Source organism: Schistocerca piceifrons, chromosome 5 (genome assembly GCF_021461385.2).
Source record: "Schistocerca piceifrons isolate TAMUIC-IGC-003096 chromosome 5, iqSchPice1.1, whole genome shotgun sequence".
Classification (NCBI taxonomy): domain Eukaryota; kingdom Metazoa; phylum Arthropoda; class Insecta; order Orthoptera; family Acrididae; genus Schistocerca; species Schistocerca piceifrons.
Genome location: NC_060142.1, coordinates 154,681,022 through 154,695,291, shown reverse-complemented (window position 1 = coordinate 154,695,291; position 14,270 = coordinate 154,681,022). Strand labels below are relative to the sequence as shown.

Below are 14,270 nucleotides of genomic sequence, written 5' to 3'. Positions count from 1 at the left end.
TTGTTGTTTAGCTTTGTGACTGTGTTATTATTGTAACGATTAGGTTTGCGCTATCTGCATTATTATGTCTAGTTCTTTTTGGTACCTTTCTTCAGTGAGTGGTACTGTGTTGAGTCTATGGAGCATGTGTCGAAGTGCTGCTTGCTTTCGTGCTTGTGGGTGGTTCGAGAATTGGGGAATGATAATGTCCGTTGCTGTGGGTTTACAGTAAATTTCAAACTTATGCTTATTGTTTTGTTTTTGATTGTTATATCCAGTAAGTTAATTTTGTTGTTCTGTTCTCTCTCAATTCTGAATTTTATATTTTTATGTATCTTGTTGATGCCAGTATGTAGTTTTTCAATTTTTGTTTGTGGTTCATCTAGTAAGCAAAGGATGTCATCCATATACCTGAACCAATATAATATGTTGTATTCCTTTGCTACTATTTTTGTGAAAATGATCTGTCCAATGTGGTTTACAAAAATATTTGCTAAGGCTCCTGAAACTGGGGACCATATTGGTAATCCATCTTCTTATAAATAAAATTCATTATTTAATTGGAAATATGGGATAGATAAAGTAACTAGCAGCAGGAGAAGGCAGTTTTATTTACAAAACAAGTATTTATATGACATGTGGAATAATCGGGTCGTCTGCCGGATGTTTGTGTCGCTCTGGCACAATATTTCGGCCACGTAACTCGTTGCCTTCTTCAGGTGCTACCTTAGACTGCCGTATTGGAGGATCTTGTCCAGTATTTATGCCCAGAGGGCGCTGGGTGCTCTCTTTGACGTCCGCGCCCGCCTGGCGCTGCTTGTAAGGTGATGTTTCTTCCCCGGTGCTCCCTCGGACGTCCGCGCCCGACTTGGTCTCCATCTGTGGTAGCTCTCTGAGGCCTGTCCTCCTGCGTAAAATATTTCGGAGGTAAAATAGTCCCCTATTCGGATCTCCGCTCGGGGACTACTCAGGAGGGCGCCGTTATCAGGAGAGAGAAAACTGGCGTTCTACGGATCGGAGCGTGGAATGTCAGATCCCTTAATCGGGCAGGTAGGTTAGAAAATTTAAAAAGGGTAATGGATAGGTTGAAGCTAGATATAGTGGGAAGTAGTGAAGTTTGGTGGCAGGAGGAACAAGACTTCTGGTCAGGTGAATACAGGGTAATAAATACAAAATCAAATAGGGGTCATGCAAGTAGGTTCAATAATGAATAAAAAACTAGGAGCACGGGTCAGCTAGTACGAACAGCATAGTGAACGCATTATTGTAACCAAGATAGACACGAAGCCCACACCTACCACAGCAGTACAAGTTTATATGCCTAGCTCTGCATATGATGAAGAGATTAAAGAAATGTATAATTAGATAATAGAAGTTATTCAGTTAGTGAAGGGAGACGAAAATTTAAGTCATTGATAACTGGTAGGAAAAGGAAGAGACGGAAAAGTAGTAGGTTAATATGGAATGGGGCTAAGGAATGAAAGAGGAAGCCGCCTGGTAGAATTTAGCACAGAGCATAACTTAATCATAGCTAACACTTAGTTTAAGAATCATGAAAGAAGGTTGCGTACGTGGAAGAGGCCTGGAGACGCTGGAAGGTTTCAGATAGATTAATGGTAAGACAGAGATTTAGGAACCAGGCTTTAAATTGTAAGACATTTCCAGGGGTAGATGTGGACTCTGACCACAATCTAATGGTTATGAAGTGTAGAGTAAAACTGAAGAAACTGCAAAGAGGTGGAAATTTAACAAGATGGGACCTGGATAAACTGACTAAACCAGTAGTTGTACAGAGTTTCAGGGAGAGCATAAGGGAACAATTGACAGGAATGGGGGAAAGAAATACGGTAGAAGAAGAATGGGTAGCTCTGAGGGATGAAGCAGTGAAGGCAGCAGAGGATCAAGTAGGTAAAAATCCAAGGGCATGTAAAATCCTTGCGTAACAGATTAGATATTGAATTTAATTGATGAAAGGAGAAAATATAAAAATGCAGTAAATTAAGCAGGCAAAAAGGAATACAAACGTCTCAAAAATGAGATCGACAGAAAGTGCAAAATAGCTAAGCAGGGATGGCTAGAGGAAAAATGTAAGGACGTAGAGGCATAAATTACTAGGGTTAAGATAGATACCGCCTACAGGAAAATTAGAGAGAGCTTTGGACGATGGAAAACCAGTTCTAATCAAAGAAGGGAAAGCAGAAAGGTGGAAGGAGTATATAGAGGGTTTATACAAGGGCTATATACTTGAGGGCAATGTTATGGAATTGGAATAGAACGTAAGTGAAGATGAAATGGGAGATGTGATACTGTGTGAAGAATTTGACAGAGTTCTGAATGACCTAAGTCGAAACGAGGCATCGGGAGTAGACAACATTGCATTAGAACTACTAACAGCCTTGGGAGAGCCAGTCCTGAAAAAACTCTACCATCTGGTGAGCAAGATATGGGAGACAGGCGAAATAGCCTCAGGCTTCAAGAATAATAAAATAATTCCAATCCCAAAGAAAGCAGGTGGTCACAGGTGTGAAAATTACCGAACTATCAGTTTAATACGTTACGGCTGCAAAATACTTACACGAATTCTTTACAGACGAATAGAAAAAGTGGTAGAAGCCGACCTTGGAGAAGATCAATTCGGATTCTGTAGAAATGTTGGAACACGTGAGGCAATACTGACCCTACGACTTACATTATAAGATAGGTTAAGAAAAGGCAAACCTATGTTTCTAGCATTTGTATACAAAAAGCTTTTATCAATGTTGACTGGAATACTCACTCTCAAATTTTGAAGGTGGCAGGGGCCAAAAACAGGGAAGGAAAGGCTATTTACAATTTGTACAGGAACCAGATGGCAGTTATAAGAATCGAGGGGCATGAAAGGGAAGCAGCGGTTGGGAAGGGAGTGAGAGAGGGTTGTAGCCTATCCCCGACGTTATTCGATCTGTATACTGAGCAAGCAGAGAAGGAAACGAAAGAAAAATTCGGAGTTGGAGTTAAAATCCATGGAGAAGAAATAAAAACTTTGAGGTTTACCGATGATATTGTAATTCTGTCATAGACAGCAAAGGACCTGGAAGAGCAGTTGAACGGAGTGGACAGTGTCTTGAAAGGGTGATATATGATGAACATCAACAAAAGCAAAACGAGGATAATGGAATGTAGTCGAATTAAGTCGGGTGATGCTGAGGGTATTAGACTAGGAAATGAGACACTTAAAGTAGTAAAGGAGTTTTGCTATTTGGGGAACAAAACAACTGATGATTGTCGAAGTAGAGAGAAGATGAAATGTAGACTAGCAATGGCAAGAAGAGAAATTTATCAATATGGAGTGTAGATGTAAGTGTCAGGAAGTCGTTTCTAAAAGTATTTATATTGAGTGTAGCCATGTATGGATGTGAAACATGGAAGATAAGTAGTTTAGACAAGAAGAGAAGATTTCGAAATGTGGTGAAGATTTGATGGGTAGATCACGTAACTAATGAGTAGGTAGTGAACAGAATAGGGGAGAAGAGGAATCTGTGGCACAAATTGACTAGAAGAAGGGATCGGTTGGTAGGACTTGATCTGACGCATCAAGGGATCACCAATTTAGTATTGCAGGGCGGCGTGGAGGGTAAAAATCGTAGAGGGAGACCAAGAGATGATTACACTAAACAGATACAGGAGGAAGTAGGTTGCAGTAGGTACTGGGAGATGAAGAAGCTTGCACAGGATAGAGCAGCATGGAGAGCTGCATCAAACCAGTCTCAGGACTGAAGACAACAACAACAACAGCAACGCCGATCAGATACTAAATCTGATCCCTTCAGGTTTGATCTTCAATCATGTTTATCACAAACACTCATCCAGTAATAGTGGTAATTAGGTGTAATCCGTATTACTAAATGGCTAAGACGGTGTATTGTCCCAGTTGCAGGTAGCTATCTAACAGCTTTCCGCAGCAAGGAAAATTTGATTCTTAGTATTTCGTATGGTTACTGACCGAATTTAAAAATAAATTATATACAGTTATAATCTTCGTATTAAGAGGCATAATATTGAGTTCAAGGTTTAACAAAATAAGTCAAGCATTCAAGTTAGAGACTGTGTGAATGTATCGAGACCGAGGAACTTACGATGGGGAAATTCCGCAGTCTACATTCATCTAGTATTTGAGAGTGGAAGAATTTACAGACTTCTGACAAACTTGACACATATTACTAAAATTTTCGAACTTTTCCTAGCTGACTCCCTCCCACAAACTAATGAAAGGAAAAAGGGTTATTGCTAGCTACGTTTCCATTGTTTATATAGTACAACTTTAGCATCAGTCATGACGTTGTAATTTATAACTTATTTACTGCTAACACATTTTGCAGATAGTATCCACATATACCACTGAAAGTATATGCAAAATTATATCACTGTACGAGTGATAGTTTAGGAGAAATGAAGTTTGCGCAAATGAGTCCTTAAGGAACCAAAGGCGGGTTGTTACTGGTTTGTTTAGAAACCACGACACCTGCTAAGTTCCAGCCACTTTCCTTTGAGAATACTAGAGAGCTTTTTGATCTTTTTGAAGGGTCCTCGGGCTTCGTTTTTCAGCGATGGAACAATATCTGAGTGTGATTGGTACCTAAGTCAGACAATTTCTGTAGTCTAGTGGTATTTTTCAATTTCTGAACTTTTACGTTGAAACCAACCTATAGAAAGTCATTGTTTGCGCACACCTGTATTATCACTTTATTAAACAACGGGTATCGATCAGAAATTGACCATCCTCATACTACGCAAAAGACAAAATTAGGCACAGCGAGTAATTAGGAAAACAGTTATAATTTACTGATCACTATTTGTGTCGTATTTTATGCTTAGAATGTAGAACCATAATCAGATGCATGAGAAAACGTAGCTATTACGAAGCATCATCGAACATGTTAATTCAGCTATTACACTGGAGCACATATAGAACACAACAGATTCTGCGACGAAGAATATGGCAAGACTGAAGTGCCTTATTACTCTTCTAGCTTTCCGATGTTTTTATGAATGAAGGTCAAATGCCACTTCAGTATTGCGACGGGCTTCACAACAGTAGATGCTGTGTGTGCTCCAGTGATGCAGCTTTTCACAGCCGGCCGCTGTGACCGAGCGGTTCTAGGCGCTTCACTCTGGAACCGTTCGACCGCTACGGTTGCAGGTTCGAATCCTGCCTCGCGGATGGATGTGTCTGATGGCCTTAGGTTAGTTAGGTTTAAGTAGTTCTAAGTTCTAGGGGACTGATGACCACAGATGTTAAGTCCCATAGGGCTCAGAGCCATTAGAACCAATCTGCATTCACATGTTGGTTAAAGGCATGATGGTTGGTAACAGTTATTTATCATGCATCTTATAACGATGCCACATTGCAAGTATACAACACGTTTTAAATGATGATTAGTAGGCCTATATTACGATTGTTTTGCTTGACGCTCAAGCAGAGGCAGGGCGCACTCGGTTAACACGTAACTTGATCGATGCGTCGTGTATCATGGTTTAAGGGCAGATCTAGGGCAAAAAAGGGAAAATTTTGAAGTTTTTAGTGGTCAATTTGTTGATTGATGTTTTAAGAACGACATATCACAGTTTCGTGGTCTAAAAAAAAATGTTCTTTGGCCATCTTTGCCAGATACTCTCCCTTCTCCCATGCTGTGATCCACACCATCACTACGCTTGACTTCTTTTTTGTCTTAATTTTTCGATCACACAATCCTAAGGAACTACAGAGGTACATAGAACATTGTGACAATGATTATAACAGCCCGTGCAGTGGCAGAAATTAGATGACGGATAACCACTGGGAGGTGCTAACAGATTGACAGACAAATTAACACATTACAAATATATTGTGGAAAAGCCATCAGTGACAATGTAAACAGTGTGCACACAATGCATTAAGCAGTGTGGGAAATATTCTTACAGAAACTTTCCACAGGTGAGAATCCCCAGCACTTTATGTGTGACATATCGTGCTGAAAGCATCTGTAGCAGAAGCTAGTGGAAATCTATATACCCATATGGTTTGGTACTTGCCGTTTTAAATGTTATAAAGCCAATTCTCAGATACCTAGCCAACCCTGAACTGCTTAAAAAAATGTGTACAGCGGAAAACACAAAATACGAATGAGAGCTATAATCATCTTACATGGATGCGATTCCCGTAAACAGTATTTGTGTCCCCAAGTATTGTGTATACAGCTGCATGTGATGCATCTCCAGTGTTTAATAGTGAAAATGTAAGCAGGATTTCTGCACAGACTAGGATTCCACCAAGTGCATTCACAATGAAGATAGTCAGAGGCATTGATGAAGCAGACTTGACAATGTCCAAGCAGCAGAAGAAAATAAAATAGGGATGGGAGGGAGAGGAACCAGAGGAAGAGAATACTCCAGTATGACAAAGAAGAGAATTAAGATTATGGATATGGACATATTCAAGGACTAGACGTGTGGCAGTGTTGTTAGAAAATGAAATAAAAACCTTAATTGACATCTGCCTTATTTTTGAGATATAATGTACGTTTTCTCAGGGATGATAGAAGCTAAAATCCTGAAATTTCTCATAATGCTAAAAATGACTTACTAAATAATCCTTTGCAGTACTTTTTCTTTACCTTGTGTCCGATAAATGTTCTCCATTACTTAATTAGGAATGTGGAGCAGTCTCGGTTAATACAAAACAGAAAAACTGATTTGAAAGTAACTAAGAGCTTTAATAAAAATCTGTTGCACCTATTTTACCAGCGTTTGATTTAGATGTACACTGTGAAGTTTAAAGTTTAATACTTCATTCAGTTATGAGAAAAGGTACTGAAATCCCTGGACTAGCAGGAAAGAGCGAGTGAGGTTACATTGTGGAAAGGGATAAAAATAAGTTTCTGTCAGTTACACTCAACACATAAATTTTATTAGTTAAGACACACAATAACATAAGCAAGAATTAAAAACTCTCAAGGTTTTAACGAAAGAGCACCTTTGATTGATTTAAATCAGCTGAAAGCCACATACGAAAATCCAGGGCCCAAGGCCTAAGCAAGGAATTGAGGTCCAGGAGTTCTTCTGGAAGTATCACTTCTTTCCAAAAAAATATTTTTTTTTTCAATAAGAATAGGCTGAAGGCCACACATTAAGCAAGAACAGTGTTACGGCTTAAGGCCAAAACAAAGATTTTCAATGCTAATTCTAAATAGGCTGAAATCTGGCTGAAGGCCGCATATCAACCAAATAATTTAACGGCTTAAGCCTAGAAAGAAGGGCTTTCAATTTAACAGGCTGAGGCCCTTAGCTTAAAACATCTCATGCAAACTCGGCTGAAGGCCTCATACTAAAGAATAACAACGTTATGACTTAAGGGAAGACCAAAATTTTAAATTTCTAGTTTAAGAGAGATTAAACTCGGCTGAAGGCCACATAATAAAGAATACGAATCTTATGACCTAAGGGCAAGACCAAAATTTAGAAATTTTAATTTAAAACAGATTAAAACTCGCCTGAAAGCCACACACCATGTCAAAACATTTTACAGCTTAAGGCGTAGGAAGAAGAGCTTTCAATTTGAAAAGGCTGAGGGCCTTAGCTTAAATATTTCATGCAAACTCAGCTGAAGGCCTCATACCCAAAGTAATAACATTGTTATGACTTAACAGCAAGAACAAGATTCTAAATTGTCAGTTTAAGAGAGTTTAAAACTCGAATGAAGTCTACAGATCATGGAGAAAACAATTTCACGGTTTAAGGCCTAAAGAGAAAAAAACTTACAATTTTAATAAACTTACGAATAAAAGAAATCGCTATGTAAAACACAAGGAGCGGCGCTCAAAAGGTTCCAAGGGTCATCCTGGGAAGTAACACTAAAGCACGTTTAGGTGAGACAGGCGACCAGACCGACAACCTCTAATCGGAAGGCAACCCAACCGAAGGCCAGCCGACAAACCAATCAACCAAATCAGTTCTGCTCCACCCGACGAGCAAAACGACAACCAGACGTCAATGGTTCAACATTCTGGTTACTGGTGCCCAATCCAGCAAAGTCAGAATAAGCGCCCAAAACTACCAACACACCTCAGCTGTGCTGGACAGCAACAACACAGTGAGGAAAATACACCGCCAAAAACTGTCAACGCCCAGAGCAGGTAACCAGGACATTAACGGCCACAAGGCAGAAGATACCGCTGGTGCACTTCACTAATGAAAGAATGAATTCAGTTCAGTTAAGCCCCATCCAAGAAAACGGCTGCAATTCTAGCTGGCTTGAATGCACACGCATTGTTGCTCACGTGAATCTCGCAGAAAGCAACAACCAGGGTCAAATGAAGACAAGTGATAGCAGTTGAGCTTGATAGTAGGCTAAGTGAGCACTCGACTTTAGAGTCGAAGATTGGTGGACGACGAACTTCGTAACCCTCGCAAGAAGCGCCTCAACTGCAACATCGCGTGCACGCCGCCAGCGGCTCCGGCCCGACAACGCGCGACAGGGATCCCCTCGCTGCTCTGCGCCAACCGACCGACTCCCCAACACCCGGAAACGGTCAAAAGATCAAATACACGTCAGCGATGACCGAACGACCAACCAACGGTTGTTGACGCTCCAGTCTTTTTCAGTTGGACAGTACATGTGTGTCGCCAGTGGTCGGCAAGTACTGGCTGTCCACACCTTACTGGCGCTCCGTGCCCGACGCTCCTTCGTCCCCGACTGCTTCTCCGTGTCCGACTGCATTGCTAGTACGTCTCCAACCGAGTTGCCGACACACGACGACCCGGAAATACTATCGGCCTGTCCAGAGATGGTACGACATTGCACTATCGATACGCGCTGCTGCTGGCACTCACGGGCAAGTAAGGCACGAAGTTAGTGACGCCAGTACATGGAATAAGGAAACGAGGCGGCAGTACCGTAATCGAAGATGACAAACAATAAATGGCACGAACACGAGCCGTACATGGCTCAGGTACAGTATACGTACAATAGCAACTACGAATTCAAATCGTTATAAAATGAATGTCCATTGTGACGGTAAAAACCCCCGTTACTAGATGAATATTTATAGTATGGAAGGATTGCTTAGTGGAGAGCGAGGGTGCGACATGGTGCGAGACTGCGGGAGCGCGTGGTGCGCCCGCGCGAGATTTGCAATGGTCGCTGGGATGGTCTCTGGCACCGGGCGGCCACGTCGCCTGCAGCTTGGGGCATTGTTTGGTTTTTCGCGCATTACGCGAATACTATGTAACTTATGGTGAAGAGCGATGTGGCAGTGGACTGTCAGCAATATGGACCTTCTGAAAGATCGAGCTTTATTTCAAGTCACGAGACGCAAAAGTTATAATAACCTCGAAATCGGTTAATATCACGAATACTGAAAGATTAATAAAAATGGTAAATAACAACTTACAGGGATGAACGAGCACTCATCAAAATCGTTTCGTCATAGCGGATCGAGTTCCGTAGTCATATGTTAAGATTCATAAATAATTAAACCCGTAAAGTGCAATAAACAAAGTTTGAGAGAAAATTGTTTATAAAATTTAATAGAAAATTCATGACGTAAAGAATGGCACTACATAATATTTTGGGTGGCATTACACGCATTTTAAACTAGTTAAGTTATACTATACACTTAACTTGCAATAGTTTTCATTTTTTGCAAATTAATATTAACATTTATCGCCCATAATTAATTATTATAGATACGAAGATTTTGAGCAGCGCAATGTGTACATCGCTATAGATTACGTCTAAAGACGATGCTATATGCAGTTCTGTGTTAAAACTTTGCAGCACAGATGTAAGCAAACAAATTTGCGCTAAGTAGCGAAATTTTGCAAAAACTAAAACTTGATTTACGGGCGATAGAATAATGCTAGAAATTAATGTAACACAGAAAAAAGATGTACTTTTTAGCACGGTTCCGATAGTGTACCTATTTCTGTCGAGGGGTGTATGTATCAAAATTTGTAACCTTAACTGGTGAGATTGGTACTTGCACTACCAGGGGGTGGACATCCGAGCCTATATAAGCGAGCGGCCATCTTGGCCAGGGGTCAGTCGTTGGCCAGTCGTTTTGGAAGGTGGGTGGCGAGCAAGCCCCACTTTTGGGTGGCCCATGTGGTCGTTTCAGTAAGAATTTTTCGCGCCGATTTATTTCGACAAAGAGAATTGTTTAACAGTGCAAGTGTGCAAGCATATATTTGGTGAACTGGAAGTGCTACGATTATTTGTGTGAGTACGATTTACGAGGTATACATCGTCGTAAGTGAACATGTGGCGAACTGTGATTTCGCCCCAAAACTGTTAGAACAAAGAGGACAGTGGGACTTGTGGTTCTGTTCGAATTGATTGAGTTACTGCTGTTGGGGACTCGGAGTCAAATTATTATTAAAGTAAAACTGTAAACCGTCTCACTAGTGCTAATTTCATTGTATGAAAGAAAAGGACAACGCCAATAAATAGTGATTGAACTGTGTCTTGAAAAACTGATATTGCTATAATAATCGCCTAATTTTTGTTCCCGAGCATAAACTGTACTCATGTCTGAGTGAATAATTAATTCAAAAACTATAACAAATGCACCGGTGTGGAACAGTGTGTAATGTTGATGCATTAATTTGTTCTGAAAGCGGTGCTGATATTCAAGACAATAAAAGCGGGTTAAAAACTGTGAGCTATCTGGGGAAGTTAACCTTGCATTACTGAGCAACTGTTTCACCAGGTATCCAGTCTAGCTTACCAAATTCCCAACCAGACTAACATTAATTATAATCTTTCAGTAGTCATCTTACGATAACCGGTGAGATATATATATATATATATATATATATATATATATATATATATATATATATATATAAGACAATTTAAATAAAAATAATATATCGGTTTATATTTGGACATTTATTTTAACATTGATCATTGTTCCGTTAAAATTTCAGCATATTAAACTTGATTCATAACTAAACTGGTGCCTTATTTAGGAATGTAAAAATGTGAGTTTGTAATCTTACGGAACACATCAAATATTGAGCCAAGATTGGGAGACTCCATACAACACTGCATTCATGAAATAACACACGAAGAACGTTGAAACATATGCAAGAGAAAATTAACCACAACCAACCGATTCAATTTTCACCCAAAGAAGTTACAGTCGTAGCGCAATGCTGTACGTCATGAAATTACCACACACTGGTATACTAAATTCGTACTAACTCTCTGTGAAATCTTCCCGAAAATAATTGCTGAGGGCTACTTTGATGATTACACCACATGCTTCGTGTGGTCAACTTGGTTCACACAAAGAGTGTAACTCCACAATAATTTTGATAGTTAAAATAAATTACATCGAAACGCAATTTATAAAAGAAAAACCTCGAACTGGTTACTATTGTGTTACTATTAGCCTGATGGGTCAAACAATTGTATAAGCACGTGGTACTGGTATCACAAAGTACAGCCCACGTGGTTGAACATAAAGAAAAGTTGCTATATTGAAAAATATTGTCAAGACGACACGTTATAATCTCACGCACATTCGCATTTAAGACTGATGATCTTAGAGTTACGAATCACCCACAGGTGGTCCCACTTTACTCACAAAGTAGTGACAAAGCAACTACTGGAATATATTATGAACTTCACACTCGAATTACACTGCCTTGCAATTAAAGATAACATTAGATATTTTAGATCTAAATCTGATATAAAGGTGATTAAATTTTCAGTTAGGCTGAAGTTAAGAAATCCATTGTCCTACTTAGCAGAGACGCACTTAGCCGGAGATCTTACCATTTCAGACGCTCATAGCGGACCGACTGCCGTGGGCCCCTACCAAGGGTGCTTCGAGATACAAAACGGAAGTGACCAGAGAGGCAGCTTCCTATACCAACGTGACAAGGGACGGACAGGACCATACTAAGAGTAGAAACCTCTTTGCTTTTAGAAAGCGTAGCTACCTCTTCCGACGCTGGTCCTACTGTTCTCTAGCAGACAGGCTTGTCTGCTACCATCAAGCATGCAACTAGAAATACATTTGCTCATTCATCCTTTCACACAGAAGGGAAGGGGAATGACAGTATCTTATCATATACAGTATATAAAGGAAAGCGGATGTAGGTTCCGTATGAGACTGTGTGACATGAATTACATATAAACTGTGTTTTAAAGTGTAGTAGTGTGACAGATCGTTCTTGATTATGTGTAAAAGTAACACGTTTCACTGCTCAGTCTCCTCCCAGATAGAAATACCACAGTAAATTTAGAAGTGGAATTTATGCCATAAATCACAACAGTTTTAAAAAATTAACATGAAAGGAATCCAACAGAGACCTTTCAAGTGTACCAATGCGCCAAGTGTGGAAATCATCCCCTGAGACTCACGTGAGAGCCAAAATCTGCAATAACATTTTTAACCAACATTTGTATATGCACATTCGTGTGAACTCTGCAACTGCACATTATTATTTACCGCCCCGTCACACCGTGAACATTATCAAACAATAACTGCACAGAAAACCACGCACAGTGTTCACGTAACAGTCTCCAGGTTTAATATTTTAACTGTAGTAGCGTAGGAGATATCGTTGTTTAAATGTCGGTATGCATTTTGAATTACGTCTGCCCATAACGATTCGTCCGTGTGCGCGCACTGGGTAGACTAGTGTTTTGTCCGGTGAGCTTATGAGCTTGCTTGTAGAGAGAGACGTGCTGTGGCAGTATATCCCCAGAGGGCCGCCTGTGGCCGTGTGCAGGAGTTCGGGTCGCTGCTGTCTGCGCTGCGCTGCGGGCGCGGCGGCTGCCCAGGCGCCGTGGTCAGCGAGGACCCGCTGGACGCGTCGTCCCCGTGGCGCTGCGGCACCTGCGGCCGACAGTTGGGTGCGGCCAAGGCGCGCGCCACGTTGGCAGCCCTGGGGGCCGTGCTGGCCAGGGTGGACACGGGCAGCCCCGAGGCGGTGGCCGCGCGCCTCCGCTGCCCAGCGCTGGCCCAGCTGCTGCACCCCTCCAACCAGGTCGCCGTCGAGCTCAAGAGCTGCCTCGTCTGGCACTACGGACACTCCGCCGGCTACACCTGGCGAGGTGAGACCGCTCTGCCCTATCTCGCCACACGTCCACATATAGCAGTCGGGCACATTCCAATCTTATTATTGATCTGCAGAGAGCGCTGTTACGAGTTTGCGTACATTAGACTGACAATGGGAGAGCAATTTTCAATGATGGTACGAAATGCGCAGCTGCTGTTCTACCCCCTCCCCCTTCCCGCCTAGAACCTAGCACTACTTAAACCTAACTACCCTAAGGACATCACACACATCCATGCCAGAGGTAGGATTCGAACCTGCGACCGTAGCGGTCGCGCAGTTCCAGACTGAAGCGCCTAGAACCGCTCGGCCACACCGGTCGGCAATTTGGAACACTACCGCCACCAAGGGTAACAATTACAAAAAGCCAAGATAAGTTTGATGTCGAAGGAACAGTGCAGGATATGAAGAAGGGACGTTGCAGAAGAAAGAGACGTTCTACAGACAATGAAAGTATTGATGCAGTGATCCAGGCGTACACAAAACCCCAAAGAATCCTGTGAGGCAATGGTCTTATAAGGCTGGCATCTGCAAAAGCAGCGTCCATAGAATTTTTCAGACACAGAAATTTAAGCCTTGCAATACGAGATTTCTCCATTCTCTTAATGGGGATAATCCCTACAGGTGAGGTGAATTTTGTGACTGGTTCATTAGCAGGTCTGAAGAACAGCAACATTTCCAAGATTTAATTCTTTGGTCGAATGAAGCGACCTTTAAACATAATCGAACAATTAACGGGCATGAGTAACTGTACTGGGCGAGTGAGAAACCACACATAATCGAGGTAAACCATGCTAATCTACCAGGAGTATTAGTCTAGTGTGGCCTATCTTCTAAACGGTTAATTGGACCATACTTTTTTCAAAACACTGTGACTCTTACTTAGAAATGTTGCGTATGATAACTCCTAGCCTTAACGACTGTTTTGAAAATTAAGATTATTACTTTCAACAGGATGGGGCACCACATCAGTTTCGCACTGATGCGAGAGCACTTCTCAATCGTGCATTCGCTGCCAGACGGATGCAACGAAGGGGGAGTGTGCAGTTTTCAACTCGAACTCATGATTTAACTTCTCTAGACTTCTATCTGTGGGGTATTCTCAGGAACACTGTTTACACTGCAAGACCACGAACACTGAATGATCTGAAAGAGCAAATTAAACAAGTCTGTGATGCTATTCCATTAGGAACAATACACTTGTC

At 41.4% G+C, this 14,270-nt stretch overlaps 1 protein-coding gene across 1 annotated transcript in view; it reads left to right on the top strand.

The window, feature by feature from the left end:
• Positions 1-14,270, top strand: part of LOC124798822 (SET domain-containing protein SmydA-8-like) — a 92,267-nt gene that overhangs the window by 34,875 nt on the left and 43,122 nt on the right. The window contains exon 5 of the mRNA XM_047262351.1: positions 12,739-13,063. Within this exon, the coding sequence (XP_047118307.1) occupies positions 12,739-13,063 (325 nt within the window). The remainder of the gene's footprint in view (positions 1-12,738; positions 13,064-14,270) is intronic.